This window comes from Bombus flavifrons, chromosome 13 (assembly GCF_040668555.2).
Source record: "Bombus flavifrons isolate JBK064 chromosome 13, iyBomFlav1_principal, whole genome shotgun sequence".
Lineage (NCBI taxonomy): Eukaryota > Metazoa > Arthropoda > Insecta > Hymenoptera > Apidae > Bombus > Bombus flavifrons.
Window position 1 is genome coordinate 5845152 of NC_138454.1, and position 20937 is coordinate 5866088.

The following is a 20937-nucleotide window of genomic DNA, read 5'->3' on the forward strand; positions in this document are numbered from 1 at the left end:
CGAGAAAAATCTGTCTGATATGTTGACTGAAGCGTGGCGAGCATCTCTACCGTTGTACCAGATATCCCAGGATATGTAAAAACTCTGAAGGAATTTCGCGATCTTGCGGAAATAGCAAAAATAATACTCCTTCTGATATTTCGATTCTCGATAAATAAAATTGACGAAGAAAATAGACAAATCTATATCGTTCTATCGGTACCGTAACCAGTTCGTTCCAGTGAACATGTCTCGATAAATCAATTAAACGCTGCAAATAATTTGACGTCATTAAGCGTACAGTTATTTACATAGAATCGACCAAACGCACCGTATTTATTCGTCGACGATTAATCATCGATCCATCAAACTACCATCGTACTTCCATCATTCGAAGCTGTCGTCAATATCATTTAAAAGAAAATCATCGATAAACCGTCCTCCGTTATCGTTAACAGCGATCCACGATCATTCGTATCACTTTAAAAGATCCTCCATAAATATCTCCATTAACATCTACATTCCGATCTTCAAACGCAGACCACTTTCCACTTCCTTCCCCTTTTCGAACGTAATCTCGACAAACTCGTCGATGCCTCAGTCGATGGTCACTCGACGATTTCCTTGCAGGTCACTGGAACGAAACATCATCTAAGAATTTCTCGTTGGTAGAACATAAATCCCTTGAGATATCGCGTGTCTGTTGCACGTTCTACAGAAGAATAAACGAAGGATCGGTGATCGATCGGCTCAGGAATCGCGCGTCCCTTTCATTCTCGAGACGATCAGCCGCGACGTTGTTCGAGCACGCAGTGCAACCCTTTCACGATGCATTACCGGTAGAGAAGCGACCGTTCAACCGTGGAGGAGACTGCTGCATCGGCTTTAGCAATTATCGTCGAAGCTGCGATCGATTGTTCGATGTGGCCTCTTCCTCCAGACGTCTCATCCTCTCCTCGGGCTTGCAGCTCGGCTGTGCCTCGAGTTTCCACCGGGATATTCCGCTTCCGCCAGTTCAACATTCCCATAGCCCTGACCCTGTTCCGTCCATGTTGTCTTAGGTCCCGTGGCAGCTCGGTAAACTCGATTTTATCGAGCTCGATGATAGACGACGATAAGCAGAGACTTCATCGTGGACAGGTTGAGATTGATACGAAGGAAGCTGGCTGATGTTCATTGATTTACTCGGTTCGGTTAGACAACTCGATAGAATGCAGAGGATTTAAAGAAAGATTCGAACTGTATTTAGGCGAAGGAAAAATAAATCGAACAGCGTTATGATTATTGACTGGTTCGACAGGCTTAATCCGCGTAACGAACGGCCGAAATTGAAAATTATTTCGCTGGCCGAAATGCACGTTCCCATTCGAGCGCTCTAGGAGAGCAGCGGATCGGAACGGGTTGGCAAACGAGTCAAGCGATCGCGCGCTAGTTCCTCTTTAACGCAATCAATCTTTCGCCACCGCGTATACCCCGGAACACACAGACAGTAGCCGCGACTGTGCGTCACGATGGAAATAACTGGCCCGTTCTGCTTCTTATTTATACCCCGATCGGCTCTCGTCGGATCCTAACCGATTGGGATCCCTCGAGGGCTGCCTTGGCTATCTCGGGATCAGTCAAACTCTCCCAATTATCCGTGACATTCGTGACTTATCCATCTAGTTAAATCACCGATCCAACGAATTTGAAACATCCGATAACGACCCGAGTATAAGGATACGTAGATCCGGCACCACGTATCACACCGATCTAAACGTCCTACGATTCTCTGATCGAATAGAAACCCCTATCCCGTTTCTCTTACACTTCCCTCTTAGATACTAACTGCGCTAACACTGTCTCCTTCGACTCTCGCACACTTCTCTACGATTATACTCGAAACGAGCCGCACCAACAATATCAGTTTTGGAATAAGAACGCGAACTCGCCGATATTCGATTATTCAGACGTCGACGCACTGTGATTTACTGTCACGAGAATACGCAAGGGGAGGGAGCGGGATTTTCGACGAAGAAGACAATCCGTAGGAAACGTTGCTCGTGACAATCGCCGTGTTTTCGCGTCGGTCGAACCGCGACGAGCGGGACATACACCCGACGCTGAATCGCGGCCAACTGAGAGGGAGAAAACAGCCCCCTAGATACTAGCGTCGGTTGGCTGTGGCATCGCGCACAGAAACCCCCTGCGCAACGTTCGCCCCAACCCTCGTGCACGAGAGCGCGACGAGCACCGAGTTACTACGGCGAAACCGGGAATCTTCGATGCTCACTTTCGCACTCGTTTATGATTAGTAACAAGTGTACCAGATATAATGGGGACTAGATCGACTGGTTCGGAGAAACAGGGTGCATCGTGTCATATCGACGTCGAAACCAACCGGTGCTATAGAGGTGATATTCGTATTTTTAATTTCCGACTTTAGAGGGTGGGTTCTTTGAGCGAAGATTATTTAGATTTCCCGTTTCTTTCGTTTCAATTGTGAAATATCTCGTATAAGTAGGTTCTCAGATTTTTCATCACGCAGTGAAATATTGTACGATGTATGATTGTTAACGTCTGTTAAGTTATTAATTAAGTTAATTAGATAGTCATTTTTGAATATTGAAATTACTAACACGTGGATCATTGATACTTAATTAATGATATACAGGGTGGTTGGTAACTGGTGGTACAAGCGGAAAGGGGGTGATTCTACGCGAAAAAATAAGTCGAAAATATAGAATAAAAATTTTTCGTTTGAGGCTTTGTTTTCGAGAAAATCGACTTTGAATTTTCGCTCGGTACGCGTGCGGTACGTTATAACGGATCTCAATGTAGATCGTTGTCTCGATGGAAAAATTAAAAAAAAAAAAATAAAAGAAAATTTTTATTCTATATTTTCGACTTCTTTTTTCGCGTAGAATCACCCCCTTTCCGCTTGTATCACCAGTTACCAACCACCCTATATATTATTACGTGTTAATTATTAATAGCAGCGAGAGTAGGAGAAGCAGTAAAACTGTATACTTCTATCATTCCATCACCTGCACTGCAAAATCTTCAAAACAATATCCGACTGTTCATAATGGAACTACAAAGTACTTTCAAGGTACGATGTGTCCCATACATAGTTGCAAGGTATTTTGTAAAGCTTGGAAACCAAAAGAATTCTTCGAACGTATAAGTAAGAGGCAAACTCCTTTGTCGTTGCTCCTCGCGAAACAAACACACATTGCAGAAAAAGCTATAAAGCGCAAGAGGCTTCAGAGCAGCCATACTCTCGAACGTCCCTTCAAAGGAAACCTATCAAAGAAAAATATATCGATGGAGAGGCGAAGGATATGACAGACGCAATTCCCGCAAAAGCAACGCAATCTCATGCACGCGGAATCGCAGAACCAGCGCAATGGACTTAGCAAAGCAATCAGTGAATGAAGCTCGTCAATCTCGAATCGGTTTTAATACACTCGATTGTGCCGGATCGAGAGAGTTCAAAGCGGCCGAAATTCACCGCGATACACCGTGGATTTCAACGAGGTTTCACCCTCGAATTGCCGGTGAAACGCGACCAGCCCTTGATGTCGACTCTCCGTGGTGCAACAGACGTTGCAACGCGAACGATGCAACCGAGCAGCGAGAAACGTGGAACAGAAGGAGAGGAGGCGGAAGAGCTGAATGGCGAAGCGAACGTTGCGGCTTTTCACGGGGTCAATCGGTTTTAATTGCGTACTCCGGCCACTTGACTAATTGCTTAGATTGCTTGTCAGATGTTATGGCCGGCCTAATGAAACGGCGGCCTTGCTCCATGCTTTTCAATGGACTCAATGGAGGAATCCGAGGATGAAAGTAGCGTCTCTCATTGGAAACTGCAATTTGCTGATCAGTGAAAAAGGGACAATTAGACGACTCATCGACCAACCGACTGAATGTACGTTACCATTCGTAAAATCTGGCTACTTCGGTCGTCTTGCAGTCTCGGTGTGTGCGAGTTTTACCGGAACGTACAGTACAACGTCAGTAGAGAATTTAACAATTTGGATCAGCTGTTGCACACATTCAAATTACCTGAACTGTTACATCTATTTGCATATGTTCGTATCGAAAGACTTTCCGTCACCGTGCAGATACATCCTCGATCGTCTGGTTTATAAATAAGAAATGAAAAAAAGCTGAAGATAGGTAGCCTGTTAAATGATCGCAATAACAGCAATCGCAAACCTGAAGAATATACCCGGTCAAACATATACATACGCTCTTCAACGTTAACGCAATTTGAATATAATCGTCATCAGAAAAAAGTAACATCCTGGCAGAAAATTCGTCGAAGAAAGAAATAAAGGGAAGAAAAGGTGCAAGCGTTGTTTTGCATAGAGACTGCAGCGTCCGAACGATGGAGTGATCGGTGCGCCAAACATTGAAAACGACCCAGGAGCATCAGCGCGTTCGATCGAGCGAAATCACGAGGCTGCACAACAGGGAACGAGACCGCGTCGAATTAAGGGCCGCAATAAAATACGATTCCACAACACTCATCTGGCCCGGGGCACGCCCAAAAAAGGATTCAACGTATCGGTCGTACGGCTGAATGCAGGATAAATTGCTCGACAATGAAGTCCTCCCCCCTCGTTCCCCACGGCACCAACCGACGAGATTTTTCGTTTCGACCCCGTGCGGCGGAGGGATGCCAGGATACAATGGAATCGTGGTCCGGTCTGTTTGCGTCACGAGAGCTCTCTGCAACTAGGGGAGCCGAGCAACGTGGAAACACGAGAGCCACGTCGACGACTCTGACTCGCGCGCCTCTCGTTGTCCATGTTCCACGGAACGAATTCCACAAGCCAGAACGAAGGAAGCGACACACGAGTGTGTCGGACTGTGCCGTGGCGCTTTTCTCCATTAATCATCGACATCGACCCCGATTTGTCACGATTCTTAAAACGACAGCGTAAACACGCAAGCAAGCAATGGGCCTGCAGGTTCAGAGAGAATAAAACGTAGCCGATAGTCGTTACGATCTTCTCTTTCAACTGGGATATCGATCTTTCGACGGGCCCACCTCATTTTCCCAGTTGTTCCTCGTGTTTAATTTAACGTCAAGGTGGTACGATGATAATAGAAGGATTACGTAAGCCGAAGAGGAAAAATAATCTCGTGTCGTTGGTTGATTTAGAGAGACACAGATTTAAAAGGATAGGCAATAGGTGGAGCGAGGCTGGTGAGAAATTAGAAGGCGTGACAAACACGAGGTCCTTATCGATCAGCCAGGGCGCTTAACTTGGTCCACATCGTTCCAACTTTCTCCTTAAACCCTAACATTATTATCAAAGTCAATAGTTGGCCAAACTATTCGTACAAATACCCTTATGCCGGTGTAATCGAAGGGAGAATGAGACACGGTGGTACGGTGAGAAGGAGCCGAGCTAAGATGATAGAGAAAGGAGAGAGGGTCGCGTTTCAAGAGGGTCACTTTTCTCTTGCTGCTCGTTCGATCGGCCGACAAGATTTGCGATCGCTTTATTAAAAGTTGCAGCTGCTGCCAGCCGATCGACGATGCCCGGTCAAAGTTTATAAACTCGATATCCCTATACTTATTAGCGGGAAACAAGAGAAAGACGAAAATGATAAAAGGAATAAGTTTGCTCTGTGAAAGCCTCTGTCGGAAGTATTTCGATATTCCCATCTCTCTTCTTTCGTCGATACGAATGCACTCGCGGAATTTCCTTCTCGGCGTCATACAAGATACCGTATTTCTGGAAAAAAAAGCAAGAACAGAATAGAAGCTTGGTTGTCTTTTTGCAACTTTTAATATCCATCGCGTTAGTGGATGGAAATTCTCGCATTGGAAGGATGAAACGCGTTCATCTTACGATTTGCCAAATCCGTGTTTCTCTTTTCTTCTTCCACTCTCTTTTTCCCACTGTATCGTAAAATGTTTAGTTTGAAAAATAATAGCGATCACGAGGCGACGTCGTGAGAAAACGACCGTTTAAGAGGGTCCATCGATGAACGACAATCTCGATAGATAAGTCTCAATCTTCTAGTCGTTGTTAACGAGAACACGAAGTTGTTGGTTTACTTGGCTCATAAACCTACATAAAATGACAAATCGACTATCTCCTTGCGAAATATCTTTACAAGCGATAATATCTTTAACAGCGTACACTGGTCGGGAGAGCCTATTAGCGATCTAATATCAGGGATAGACGTTATTCGTTTCGCATACCGAGTTAAATACGTTACGAGCCAAAGATAGATCCGTCTCGTCGATCTTAACAAATGACAACCATTTGTCAAAGATACTTTTTAGCCTAATAAATATTACGCCTGTAGAAATGCTGAAATGTAAAATTAAATCCTACGTCATCCCACACCCTGAATACGCTACGTGTTCTTCGTGACTCAACTAGCGTACATCGCTTGAATTAACACGTCCGAAACCATCTGGCAATAGGACAACAATGAAACAACATATACATAATATGTACCGTGTGTTCCGTGTGGTCATTGAAATCGTATTTCTATCGCATCGTTGATTTACGATTTATTTTCACACAGGACAATGCCACCATTATTCGACCCACAAAGCTGTCCGTCTACGCGAAAAATACCGCTGCGCGTATTTTTAATGGCGGACTACCATCCGAAGCCAGCATTATTTTTATTTAAAAGTTACCACGAAACCAGTACGTATTTCAGCCTGGCACGCGCGCTTCTAAATTCGACGCGTTTGAAAAAAGAAAATTGATAACTCGATCGTAAATTCGTTGGAACGTTGAAAGCCCGCGAAAAGATAGCGTGACAAAATGGTCGAGCCAGGGCCAGCGACGTCGTAGCTGAGAAAAGGCCCTCTGAGAGATGAGAAACGTCGAGGGGCATTAATTTACGTCCGAGTTTCGCCAACGTTTCTCTGTTAAAGAATATAAATTCGCGATCTCGCGCCGCGCGGTTAATGGAGCATCGATACTTGAAACGCATAAAGATTAAGCATCGTCTACCACTGTCGCGTTCCTTCTTAAGTCCGACGCTTTTAGTCGTCCGTTCAAATTCCTCGAACAAGTCGGTTTCATCTGTAAATCGTCTAAATTTCTATTGTATCTCCTGCAAATAATACGAAGATCTTATTCTTATGATAGCACGATTTCCGAAACACAGTATCAATTTGTACGGTACGTGCCGAAAGCAAGGAAAAAGCGTTTGATCAGAATGAAAAGTCAAGAAATCGATATATGACAATTATTATTTCCATCTCAATCTACTTATTCTGATCTACGTAATTATATAATTCAGCCTTATTTCATGCTCCTAAATAAACTATATCTTATCGCATCGTACACAATTGAACATCTATTACGTTTAATTCTAACTGCTGCAAGTGAAACCACTTTAGAAGCGACTTGTACACAGTGCAAGAACCTCTCCGCGTCCAGTTGCAAAACTCTCGGCGAACAGCCAGACTTCGGCGTGACTATCGAGGCAGCAATATTACCGATATTTTATCATAGACGTTTCAAACTAGAGCGACGCGATCCGCTGACCCGATACGTGCAAGTGCCTCGATATGGACAATAAATTAGAGATGGACGTCCCATCCAGTGCGTATTAATTCGTTGACCGCGGCACTTGAACGATTCGGGGGAAAAATCAAAATTCGCGGCCCACGTTCACGCGTTCCACGGTGCGGCATCTGAACGAGGATCCGGGACAAATATCGAAAAACGTATATTACGTGCAATTTTCCTAAAACTTGATGTCGGAAGATCCGAAGCGAGTGAAAGTATGTTTATCAAATCTCTGTTAGTATTTTCCCTAGTCTCTGGCTCGGTTCAAATATCCTGGACATTTATTCCTTCGTGTAACCACACACGGTGACGTTCAAATTGATAGTGCGGATGTCAGGAACGATATTCCCATTTTTTCGTAAGTGCAGAAATCATTTATCCTCTCTTCCGTTTACTTAGATATCGCGCTGACACTTAGTAAAGCACAGAGTTTCTACGTAATCTTTGCAATTTTCTTGCAATACATCAACCGCGTCGCGATTGCGAATGGATTTTATTAGAAGAATAGGACATCCGGTATGAAAGTTTACAGGAGAAAAGAATTATATATACAATATCTTCTTGACACGTAACAATCAAAATTACAGGGTGGTTTGAATCGCTTTTTAAAACTGCCCTTCAAGGAAAAAGGGAAATTTTCAATTGGAAATCATATTTTTCAAACGATTAGATTTTCATGTACAAACGATTTTTTACTAATCCTCTATCGATTTTGGAATTGTTATATTTATTTACATTTATATCATTCACTTACAGACTGGTCGATATCATCGATAATATAATAAGATGAAAATCGGAAAAGCCGCATTGTGCGCCGGGCCAGCACGTAACTCCATTTATCGACCAAATAATTCGCCGCTTCGTACAGTAACGCTCTGTTAATAATTTCTAGCGGCCACGTGAGCAACCGTGAAGCAAAATGCTCGCGGATCCGCGATGTTCTCGCCCCGAAATTCGATTAACGCGGCTGATAACTGCGGACAAAGACAGGTGCAATCTCAGCGGCGCGATCGCTCAATGAGAGTAATTAATGGCCACGTCTGGACCTGCATCGTAACGATAAAACTCAAACGCGATAGATTGCGAGAATGGTGTATAACAGGGCGAAGAAGAACGGCCCTGGGATAGAAAGTGAAACGATTTCAGATAAAGGCAAGGATAGAACGGAAGGAAATGGCAGAGGAATAAAAACAAAGGAACGAAACGTGATGGGAAGAGGTAACGGATCGCAAATACGTTTGGCGGGGTGGTATTACAGTCGAAGAATTTGCGGGCGGAGATGGAAACCGCGTGGTCGATACCCTGACCAACTTTATCTCGTAATTCGTTACTAACTGCCGTTTTTTATGAGACCTATTTCACGGCTATCGGACGTGCTGCGATAACGAGCTGCAATTGCGAAGCTGGACATGCAGAGTGCCGAATACACCCGATATCCCCGATTACCTTCTCTGGCGATCGATGGACAGATTAATTTTTTGCCACACGCAATTCAACGCGTGGGTGGCAAATCTGCGTGCCTTTTTCGTTTTTCCCTTTCGCGATTGCGAGTTATGGTATTCTTCCAAACTGTTGAAGTTCTCAACTTTCGTTGCACGAAAATTACGTTTAACGTATCTTGTTACTCTTCGATCGCAAGCTTGCCTATTTAAAAATATTTATTGTTGAAAGATATCATATGTCAGATACGTGCGTATTGCACAACAGATCAATCTCGACACTCGCAAGGTTAGTCTGAAATTTCCAGGAATTTCTACACATTGCCACTGTTTGTCAGAACGTTTACATCTACAGATATCTGGTCATCCGAATGTCTGAACATCGTCATTTATAAATGGCTCACTCAGAGACCATGCTGAGCAACCCTGAGAATTGTTTCTTTTCCAATTCAACTTGATATTTACTGTTCATCATATGTCAGATAGGTGCGTATTGCACAACAGATCAATCTCGACACTCGCAAGGTTAGTCTGAAATTTCCAGGAATTTCTACACGTTGCCACTGTTTGTCAGGACGTTTACATCTACAGATATCTGGTCATCCGAATGTCTGAACATCGTCATTTATAAATGGCTCACTCAGAGACCATGCTGAGCAACCCTGAGAATTGTTTCTTTTCCAATTCAACTTGATATTTACTATTCATCATATGTCAGATAGGTGCGTATTGCACAACAGATCAATCTCGACACTCGCAAGGTTAGTCTGAAATTTCCAGGAATTTCTACACATTGCCACTGTTTGTCAGGACGTTTACATCTACAGATATCTGGTCATCCGAATGTCTGAACATCGTCATTTATAAATGGCTCACTCAGAGACCATGCTGAGCAACCCTGAGAATTGTTTCTTTTCCAATTCAACTTGATATTTACTGTTATTTCAACTATCGACATATTTTTTTCTTTTTTTTTTTTACGTGGGTAAATCCTCGTGGAAACCCCGCCGCTCCCAGAAGAGCGGCGGGGTGATGTCGGACTCTCACCGACTAAAACCCCACGGTGGCCTACCTAACGCTTAAGAGGAGTGCTCCAGCAGCGATTCGAAAGAGGTCCCGGAGCACTCCTGCGTCTTCTCCCTTTCAAACTATCCACATACTGCATGTAGAATGACTCCTTGTACGGTAGAACCTCGCTCATCCGCACCTCGTTCATGCAAACAAATTCAGACGCAACTTCCGATATACGAACTCCTAAGTGAGTCTCTATTATCCCAACTATCCGGTTATGCGAACTACCGTGACCCTCGAACTATTCGGACAAACGAGGTTCTACCGTAGTAAAATAAATTCATGAGGTCAAACCGTCTATCTTTTAGAACGCTAAATGCAGTTATGTATTGATCTAGACATTTTTTAAACACGCTGTTTAAACATTAAGCAAATTACTATCTAATAATTGGGAATTTCATCCAAAACGAAGCAGACACTGGCTACTGGCAGAGGCTGAGGTATCTTTGATCGAACAGAAACGGCTAACTGATAACTGTACTAATAACTTTGATTAAATTGTATAAATTAGTTGAAGGATCAGTTTGGCTGCAACATAGCCGCTACAAATTTATTTCGGGGTCATTACACCGATAAGATGTTATTGCTCGGTGATCCTTGCGGATGCTAGGGGTGGCGGGTCACATTTGCGGCTCCTGCAGCGGCCGTACATCCGTGTCGCGATGCATACGTGCGATGCAGACGATGCGGAATGCGGCATGCGGCGCGTCACAGGGCCGTACACGGTCGCTGGCGTGAATTACCCCGCAGAAAGCGGCGGAGGAGCGGAAAGGATGTTTCTAATCAGCCTGTTCGTTAATCCGAATTGCCGCCCGTGCGTTCCCATTGTTTTCGGGAAATTATGGAAGCGGAAATAGGTCGCAGCTCTTGCACGCCGCGCGCGTACGTTGTATCGACAAAATCTCCCCTTTCGAAGCTCACTTTCGACGAATCCTTCTCGTTACGCAACGCACGATTCTGACGCGTACATCGTGCCCATGTGATTATCTTAATTATTACATTGCACAGGCCTTTCGTTTAATTACATGTACATGGATTTTATTTAATTTTCACTTCACTTGGCTTTACGACATTTTCAGAAAATTACGCGTATCTTTCTTACACTTGGCTTCACGCGCACCAAGTTCATTAAAAACTAAGGCTGTGTAGCAGCTCAGACTTTTCTTAACAGACGTATCTCTGTAAAGATTATAACACGATATCGATCACCTTTGGCTTAGATTTAGATTATTCCTTGTACCCGGTTTTACATCTTTTGCATAATTAATAACGTTCATTGGCAAGCTAAAGTCAAAATTCAACTATCACCAGTTTCGATCCTTAAGAGTGTCATCCATTTAGCTTCGTAATTAATTCATTTTAATTTTATCATCTAAATTTATCAAATACAGCGAATCTTTACGAAAGGTAATCCTCAGCTATCGATTTGCCAAGTTACAAATCGACAGTTTACAGACCTCTCGAACGCAATTCTACGCTTTTACATCTCGCGTAGACATGTAGATAATCAAACGACTGTTCTATTCGTAAAATCGATACGTTAAATATCGCCACTTGAAACAAACATCTCATCCTGATATGAGATAAAACGTGGAAGGATTGTAGGCATATTTTAATAGCGACGAATACGTTCACCGCATAACGTTAATTAATTCGTATCTTACTTCGTATCTTACCAGGAGACGCGGTCGTCCCTTTATTAAAACGAAAAAACAGTTAAAAACGATAACGTTTACGTTATTATGTACAACCGGTGGCAATAAATAAGGGTGTAAAGTGGTGTACAATTAAAGAGCATAAAGCTGTCCGCGGATTCCGCGATCCGTAATTAAGAATTTTGTCATTTGACGGCGCGTAGAGGGTGTGTTATAATTTAAGCCATAAATAATTCATGCGTTTGCACGCGGCAATGGCCTGTTATTATGGTGGACAAACCAGGTGAGGGGTTATGTCGGATGAATTATGAATATTCAGTGGAGTTCGCACGTCGTATGTTTCTGTCTGGCCTGGTATTAATCTTGATACACGCGAGATCCGGCGAATTATTCGTAATCGAATCTTTCTTTCACCTCGTTCTATCGTACGAGATTTGAGGGAGGATCGTGGCGTCGCGTGATTACAAAAAGTAATACGGTTTCGTTAAACAAAGCACTAACATACCGTAAAGTAGAATTTTGGATCCCAACAAATGCCACCATGTGTCGGGGAATTAATTTCATTGAGAGCAGAGACGCGCACCAGCTACAACACGTAATTGCAAAAAACGTTACGAATCTGTTGAATAAAGCTGGACGAATTTAGGGGCCGTAAAAAGGGAATTTATACGTTGCACGATGAAAAAAAGGAAAGGAAAGGCATAGAATGAAAAAGTTGTAAATGACTGACAAAAGCAACGCGCGGTGCTGCATAGAATTGTCATTGTAAACGCATTATCGCTTTCTGTTAATTTCAATTCTGAAAACGGCGAAATAATCTCATTTCAGATAACGAAATGCAGCTTCGAACCTGTCAGATTTCCATTTCACCCCGCGTATAAATCGATCCTGTCTGATTTTATTATTCGCTGCATCAAACTCCAACTACATTATCATCTTCTGTCGGCTTCAATTGATCGACTTTAATCCCCTCGTATTACGCGAAATCGCGGATGACGGTATAATTGTTTACATCGAACCAACTGATTGAAACGTGAAAATAATGGAATCGGCTCGTCCGCGCCGCGTTTTCCCGATCGCACGCGTTTCTCGTTTTCCCTCGATTGTTCGCGTGAACAGGATCATTTTTTCACGGAATTTGTATATTCCAGCGGTTAACTTGCAATAAGAAAAACTTAACGACAGTCCTTAAAAATATCGAGCAAATTAGCGATAAAAACTGTGACACGATCAACGTGACCGATATTGCTTCTTTTCAATTAATATCGAGTGTATAAAAATATATAATCCGTGCAAAGGGAGGATTAATAAAAATTGCTTCGTTTAAAAATTATTCAAAGGGAATCTCGATCTTGCATGAAAGATACGCCGAACTTACGATTGCAAGTTCCTCGAAAAATATCATTTCCAGATATTTCCCTAGCTTCGGAAGAACATAGTTATGATAAATCACTGACGGAAAGCGGACGAGAAAGTTTGTTTTCCTGCTGTTAGGCAGAGGAGAGGAAGTCGGAGGAAATAGGCGAATCGACTAAACCGCGGATATTAGTTCTCGTTAACTAGCCGTCTAGGGAATTGGAAATTTATCGGAAAACGAGGGGATAGAGATCGTCGTGCCGGCCAATCCCGATAGTTTTCGCGTCCGGAGATTCATCGTACAAGTTGACAACATACGAGCCCGGATAGAAGTTGCACGTAGCCTCGGCTGAACTTCAAGTTGCGTCCAAGTTTAGCTCGGTCGCGTTATATCCACGTGCATACCGGTGTAAACAGAAGCAACTTGCAGCATACTAAGCCTGGACGTACATCATCGTGCGCGATTCCACGTCTCTGTTGCACTTGCTTCCCATACGGTCTATCTTAAGAGCAATTGTCAACGCGCTGTCATACGTAAGACACGAACATCTAAGAAGTGACCTAAAAGTTTCTACCGTCGCAGAGGAAGTCGTTACAGCGTATACGACAGAGTAACACGAGAAAATGACAGACTATCGAAATAAATGAGCGTATGAATTTGTCGGATGTTAAATCGGGCAACTGTGTCTTTTATCAATTTGTTTAATCTCGTTATGCAAACAGGTACGCGATTAACACTCGATTCTGAAAGAACAAAGGAATTTTCAATGGAGAATCACTCGTAGTATGAACTGAAAGTTCACGACTGTGTCTAATATCTGCACGAAGGAATTAAACGATTTATCGAATATCCTCGTAGCAAATTATTTATATTTGTATATTTGCATTTATATGAAAAAGGAGGGAAGAAGCTGGCTTCCTTGCATGTTAGGAAAGTTGATTCTATGTTCTTCTTTTTTTATTTGTTAAAGGTGCTCAACGAACTCTCCACGTCCTCCACAACTCGGAGCAGCCAGCGTCAGCCTTCGCGATTCTAGAATCGGGGAACAAAGTGGTGCCACTGATAGCGGATGGTCTGTTCGATCTCTTAATGTACAAGATGTCGAGCGTCTACACGAACAAAATGCAAAAGATGGAATCGAAGGGTCCGCGATTCGAGATCGGCGATTTCTGCGTGAAACTCGGCAGCGTGTCGATTAATCAGAACTTCAAAGGCGTTCTGGTCGAGGTAAGCGATATCTACAAGCGAAACCAAATGAGATTGATGGATTCTAAGCGATCTTTAATCCCGAAGGAAGCTAATTAACCCCGAAAATAAGGAAGAACTCCGAAATGAAACGACGTCTTTTCCATTTCTTCGCGGTGGCAGAGTTTCGTAACTTTTCATAGCAGGCAGAGAGAACTTTCGGCCAGATAATCGGTTGAATTAATAATCGCGGCAGATGTCTAGCTCGGCTGATATTCGCGAAACTCGTTACCAGGCTAGCCGACTACCGCGTTGCCAAGGGATTGCGAAGGATCACGCCAGCTAATTAACTCGCGATTAAACTTGGAAACCGACGAAATAGTCTGCGCTACTTCAGAACGCCTTGTCGATCACACGACGGTCACAGTAATATCGATCGACAGTTTTAGGCCACCGTGAGATTCGTTATACACGCGTGAATTACCTCTGTTCGTTACGAGCGTCACCAAAGGCGGACCTTCCTTTTCTATTTCGATCGAGCTTCGATGAAACTTCGATTAAATGTTCGTGAAAGCGTGCGGACTATCGAGAATATTGGAAGGATTCGATTTGTACGATCAATTGGCCGCAGATGATTGCCTACAACTGCAATATCGCGTCGACTGACAACATCGAAATATCGCACGTTTGCGAATATCCCAACACTTGCAGATAAATTTTACGAATATACAACGTTATGTGGCTTCGTAGGAAACATTAAGAGATTTAGAATAAAATACGAAGCATTAAAATACTGTCACGTCGATAGAGCTTCTCTTTTAAATTGGAAGTGCATCAGGTTTGAACAGAGATTTAATAAAAATTGAATTTCTGTAGAACGCGTTTCGGTTCCTCTCGATTCGTTTCTGACCGCGGCGTTTCATACTGTCGCACACGAGGATTTCGTTCGCCTGATACCGCAAACGCGTTTCTGTGAAATTCTAGCTGCGAACGTACGATAGGTGCACGAGATAGGTGAATCGATACGAGGAAATATCACAAAATTTGCGGTAAAATACTGGAACCTCGTTTGAAAGATATTCGAAAATATGCCCCCTCGATGCTCCGAGTTATAAAAGAAATCTTCTTTAATTAAAACGAAAAACTGAAGTTACACGCTTCTCGTTTTAATTACTGCTATCTAGAATTCAATTAGCTGGAAAAATTAATTAAACGGCATCCGGGCAAATTCTAAGTCCAAAGAATTCAACTTTTGAACTTTGCATTATTAACCATCTGATTTACGGTTTCTTTAATATTATTTAATAAATTTCGTTGTAAAAGAAGTTGAAACAACGATGATATTATTCCACCTATCGTAACCAGAATTTTTAACGCGAGAATGTTTCTCGGTCATCGGACATCGCCTCGCAATAGCGTGAAAATGGTGTAACTTCCGTTCTACAAGGTGGACCAACGATGTGGTCCTTCGACCGATCTACCAGCCATTTGTATCGGTAACAGCGCTGTTTGTACTCTACCACGACGTCGAATATGTTACGATAAAGCCCCTGTTCCCCCATTAATTTCACTCGAGAAAATACCACACCGTAGAACCGTACTAACTCACGCTCCTCCGCGTCACCATCTTCCTTGTTTCTACGTTCTTTCGCGTTCTCTGCGACGCAAGAGAAACCGTCGCGCGTACATGTTTACTTCTTTATAAAAAGATGATCCTATGGTCGTTGCAGTTTTCGCGACCTGTAAACTTGCAGTGTTTCTTAATTTACGATTTTGAAAGTTTATACGTTTAAAAAACTATGAATAAAATGATACGAAATTTATAGCTTCGCAATTTCTTAGCTTCGGATTCGTAATTTTTCAATTTGTTAACTTTGACCTCGTAACTTCTCAATTTGTAAGCTATGATTTGATAGCTTCGCGATCTCTCAGTTTCTAAGTTTCTAAGTTTTGAATTCGTAATTTTCCAATTTCTAAACTCTGAACCCGTAAGCTGCCGATCTCTGAGCTCTGGATTCCTAACTTTCCGATTTCTAAGCTTCAAATTCTTTTTAAATTACCTTTAAATTTCTTCTCGAATCACAAATTGATAAGTAAAGATGAAATGAAAATGGACATAGTCGTCGTTTCGCCTTCGGTCGGAGGTTTCCAGCAATCCGTTGAACACTTCTACGATGGATTTCGATGAAAATGATACCTGCCGCTTCCTTTGACGTAGCTGAGCATGATCTTGATCGGCGAACGCGAAGCAAAGAGAAACGAGCAACGAAAAGAGCGAATGGTTCACGGTCGCGATCGATTCTTCTCGCAAACTCCATTCAGAGGGACGTTGTTTCAATTTCTTTCAATTTCAATTTCGATTTCACCCGGTAACATAATACTCTGCGACATTTACACGCTTTCACAATATCCACGACATTTTATGTTCTACGATTTTGCTACGATAAAAGATGAAATATTTCACCTTTTACGTGACGACTTTCTGTCACCACGTTCTTTATTGTACATTTAAATCAACCTCATTTGCAGTCAAATCAAATCAGCCTGTTAATCACAACACACCACGAGGCGCTTTCGATCAGAGAATTACTTGCTAAACAAGTTCGTGGAGCAAGAAAAGCGTGTCGTTGGTTGACGTATGCCGCAAACCGGAAGACGTTCCCTCGAGCGTTCGCGCTTTCTTCGAACCGGAGATATCCTGTCGTCAGGGCGAGAAACAAGCTTAACTTTCGATTGCGTTAATCACGTCCTGTTATCGTTTCTTTCGACTTGCATTCTGTTTCTTTACTTTTTCACAGATTTCCTCTTTCCGTCGTTTCGATTGCGTCTGGAAATAATTTCTCTGAAAATAAGAAATATCGAAGCAAAATAAAAGAACCGTGGTGAAAAATTTGAAAAAGGTACATCAAGTACCGTGTACTTGTTGATTATTTCTGAATATATATCGAATAATTGTTTTCCATGTTTCATAGGTGGAATATAGACCCTGCGTGGTTCCCGGAAGTGCATGGGAATTGATGCGTGAATTTTTACAAGGATTCCTTGGATCTACCGTGTCCAATCAAGCACCGCAGTATTTGCAGGTAATTTAATGAATAACATGCTTTTTCGGAGAGACAGCGTACGTCGACACTGTTTGCTTGCGATAGTCAACAATATTCTCCGCTGAAAAAATAATTCAAGTTTCTCGTCTTTTTATAGAACCGAATGAACGATATTTATCAACCATTGGATACGATACAACAGTATCTGGAACATTTCGGTCAGTATAGAAAAGCCACTGGTGTAATTTAAGGAAATTTTAAATTTATCGTTCTTTGTATCGAGATAATCCATATCAAGAACTCGTCGATAATTTTGATGGTCGTATCATTTGGTAATTTTATGCTACCAAATCTTACTGGTAATCTACTTCTGTAACAATAAATTTCACTTAACAAAATGTCTCTTATTCTTATCACAAACTCTATTAACAAAATCCTTATTATTTTAATTAACAAAATTATGAAGATGATCTACTCTCGGCTCTATATGCCATATATGTGTGTATATACATTTACATTTTAGCATTAAATTAAAAAATATATATGCATGAATATGTGTACCGCATACACATAGTCTTTATCGAGTAAGTAGTATTCTTGACAGAAACCAGTTACCGACGGAGCCATCTCACTGCCAGTTATTGCCAGTCATTGAATAAATACATGCATCGACTAAGGACGGGATAAACGTAACATTAAATGGCATGTTATATCTCGAAACATACGAAGCATCACAGACGACTCGTAAGTGATTATACCAGCAACCTACAGAATAGATGTGACTTTTGTAACATCAGCTTACCGACGTCTTGCTGTTTTATCGATATAATTACTAAGAACTTCTGTATCTATCGCTGCTCCTTCTTTAAACACCCGAGGTATGCGAACGCGAGCCCTGATATCAACAATCATCAAAGAAGAAGTTGTACCTTCATGTAGAGTCAGGGCCGGCGCAAAACAGGTTCAGCGCGTTTGCCGGAATCCGGTAAAAGGTGCGAAAAAGGGCAACGCGACCATCGAGTGGTCGGAACAAATCGAAAACAGTTTTCGCGAATCGAAACATGCTCTCGCTGACGCCACAATGTTGGCACATCCAATACCTGGCGCACCCGTCAGCCTCACAGTAGACGCGTCCGATTACGCCATAGGAACGGTTCTAAAACAACGCGTCAATGACAAATGCCAGCCGCTAGGATTCGTTACCAAATCCTAGACCCCCGCGCAGAAAAAATACAGCTGCACCCGTAATCTTGTCATAAAACATAATCCATCCCTCGACCAAGATGGCCACCAGCTGTCAAGACATATCAATTCAGGCTCATAATAATCCTAAGGAACCGCCATAAAATTTAGCATTTTTTACAGTCCATTGTTACAAACATTTTAAAAATCGAGAAGTTTCTTAGGGTTATTGCTCATTGCGATAAAACACGGGAAAAGCATTCCCAACTGCACCCTCGAGTAACCGTTGGTGGAAAACCGCCAATACTTATCAATATTTTTGTATAAATATCGCCGTCACAGACTATATTCTTACTTGCTGTTATCCTTTCGATTAGAACACATCTCAGTCTGTTAGTCAATTAGTCGACATCTAAACTTGTTATCTCTAAAACTCAGACAGAAAGCATCTCAGAGCGTTTTGTGCAGTTGTTATAAAAAGAAAAGTAAAGCATATCAAATTTGACAATAATTTTGTATTCCGTACATGGTATTATTATTATTCTGTAATAAATATTTACCCTAAATATTTATATATTCTGTGATAAATATTTACATGTCAAGACATTTAAAAAAAATTATAAAAAAAAAATTACGGACATAGAAGACTGTTCAGTGTGCGATGGACAAGAAACTTCAGCAAATGAAGACGGCATGGAAACACATGAAAAGTAATTTACAACCGAATCAGAGTTGAATATTATAAGTCTAGGGCAAAAAGGAAAGAAATTATTGTTGACAGCAAAGGGTGAGACTGATGTAGAGAACCAACGTATCAAAACTGGACCCGATGGGACAGTTTGGAGAGAGATTGATGCAAGTCCCAAACGTGGCAAAGCATCAGTTCGTAATATCTTTAAGAATATGCTAAACGGCATATTATGAAAGGGCAAATAAAAACGGCATTTTATCTTATCATTGATCACCGTATAAGGGATCATATAATAAAATGTACGGAAGAAGAAACATTTAGAGTATTGAGAACTAAGAGGAAGCTAGATGCAACAAAACTAGATGCATTTATAGCTCTGCTATATGTTATATACTATATACAAAATTTAGATGTCTACTATTTGTGGAATAAAATTTGGAGACCTGAATTTTTTTCAAAAACAATGAACAGGAGTGACTTAAATTATGAGGTTTATACGATTTGATAAGAAGTTCATCATTTTATATATAATTAGTTATATATTAATCATTGTCTAAGTTAAATCATAAAAACTATTACTTCTTTAAACACCGGTTATTTTGACCGCACACGGTAGGAATAGGTATATACGAAGTGTCGATAGGTTTAGTGTTAAAAACCCCTGGCACTAGAACGGTTAAAGAGGATCTGAATGCAACGGCTGCTATCATATCTTTTATAGCCTTATACAATATTTTACCAGAAAATCTAATGTTTTAATCTTAATTTAGTTATAATATAATAAAATTAATGATACAAATGTTTAGTAGAAAAAGTTAATTTTATTGTATCTCATATATTAATGAAGATGAATATAAATATTATCCAATTAGCTATTTCATTGTTGTTAATCCAGCTGTAAATAAAAAGATTGATTTAGATATAATATTTAATCGTTATATATATTAGAAATATATCTGTATACATAGAAGAATTCAAATTTTATACCTTTTTAAAGCCAATGTCGGCAGCATATTCCCGAAAACATTGACGACAAATGTTTAATCCATATTTTCTTATCAAACCATGCCTGTTCGCACAAGCACGACTGTAAAATAGCATAATATGATTAATTACACATTGAAAGAACGCTATTATAAATAGACTACGGCAGTCTAATAATAAGTATAAATACTATGCATAATACATACTACATTGAGGTTATGGTCGAAAAATGTAGAAATGATATTTTTAAACAAGATATGAAGTTTTTTTTTTAATTATAGTGATAATAAAGTAGTTCATATTTTTAAATTATCTTAAATAACCTACACTAAAAGTTATAAAAATATCTTCTTTTACTGGGAGAACATAAACGTGGACACACGGTCTATTGCATGTATGTAACTTTATGATATAAATTGATTTGTCTACAATTTAAAAATATAATACAAAATAGTAATACTTACCAGGATCTAGATCCTTGTCCATATTTTCTCGGATGCGAGTACCAAATATTTTGAAAACCCATTTTTTAGATTACCGAACTGTTTACACTTCTTCGTCTAAAATCGAAATGGCAGGAAATGGCCAGAAACCTCTGCGACTTTACACTTCTTCGTCTAAAATCGAAATGGCAGGAAATGGCCAGAAACCTCTGCGACGCAACGTTAGGCACACTAGCGTACTCTAGAACGATTCTCGCCAATGTTTGAACGTTATTCAATATAAACATCACATAACATCAAAAAGAACTTGTACTTATTACATGTCTTTATTGTTATAATATACATATATACTATTATTATTATTGA

At 41.1% G+C, this 20937-nt stretch overlaps 2 protein-coding genes across 5 annotated transcripts in view; one reads left to right on the forward strand and one right to left on the reverse strand.

The window, feature by feature from the left end:
• LOC138186426 (mediator of RNA polymerase II transcription subunit 20) overlaps window positions 1-17663 on the forward strand; it is a 142138-nt gene extending 124475 nt beyond the window's left edge. For all 3 annotated transcript variants that reach the window (XM_069126312.1, XM_069126313.1, XM_069126314.1), the window contains 3 exons: window positions 14013-14269; window positions 17200-17310; window positions 17429-17663. In XM_069126312.1, coding sequence (XP_068982413.1) covers window positions 14013-14269; window positions 17200-17310; window positions 17429-17521 — 461 coding nt within the window. In that variant the 3' untranslated portion in view covers window positions 17522-17663. The remainder of the gene's footprint in view (window positions 1-14012; window positions 14270-17199; window positions 17311-17428) is intronic.
• Window positions 17664-19945: 2282 nt separating this feature from the next.
• Window positions 19946-20673, reverse strand: LOC138185915 (small ribosomal subunit protein uS14). Of its 2 annotated transcripts, XR_011174750.1 has the most exons (3): window positions 20593-20634; window positions 20132-20231; window positions 19946-20039 (listed from the first exon to the last, which is right to left on the reverse strand). XR_011174750.1 is itself a non-coding variant. In XM_069125253.1 (2 exons), the coding sequence occupies exons 1-2, from the start codon at window positions 20652-20654 to the stop codon at window positions 20126-20128; spliced, it is 168 nt and encodes a 55-aa protein (XP_068981354.1). In that variant the 5' UTR covers window positions 20655-20673. The 2 variants fall into 2 exon arrangements, 1 of the variants encoding a protein (XP_068981354.1); XM_069125253.1 differs by lacking the exon at window positions 19946-20039 and having other exon boundaries at window positions 20126-20231; window positions 20593-20673.
• Between the last annotated feature and the right edge of the window lie 264 nt (window positions 20674-20937).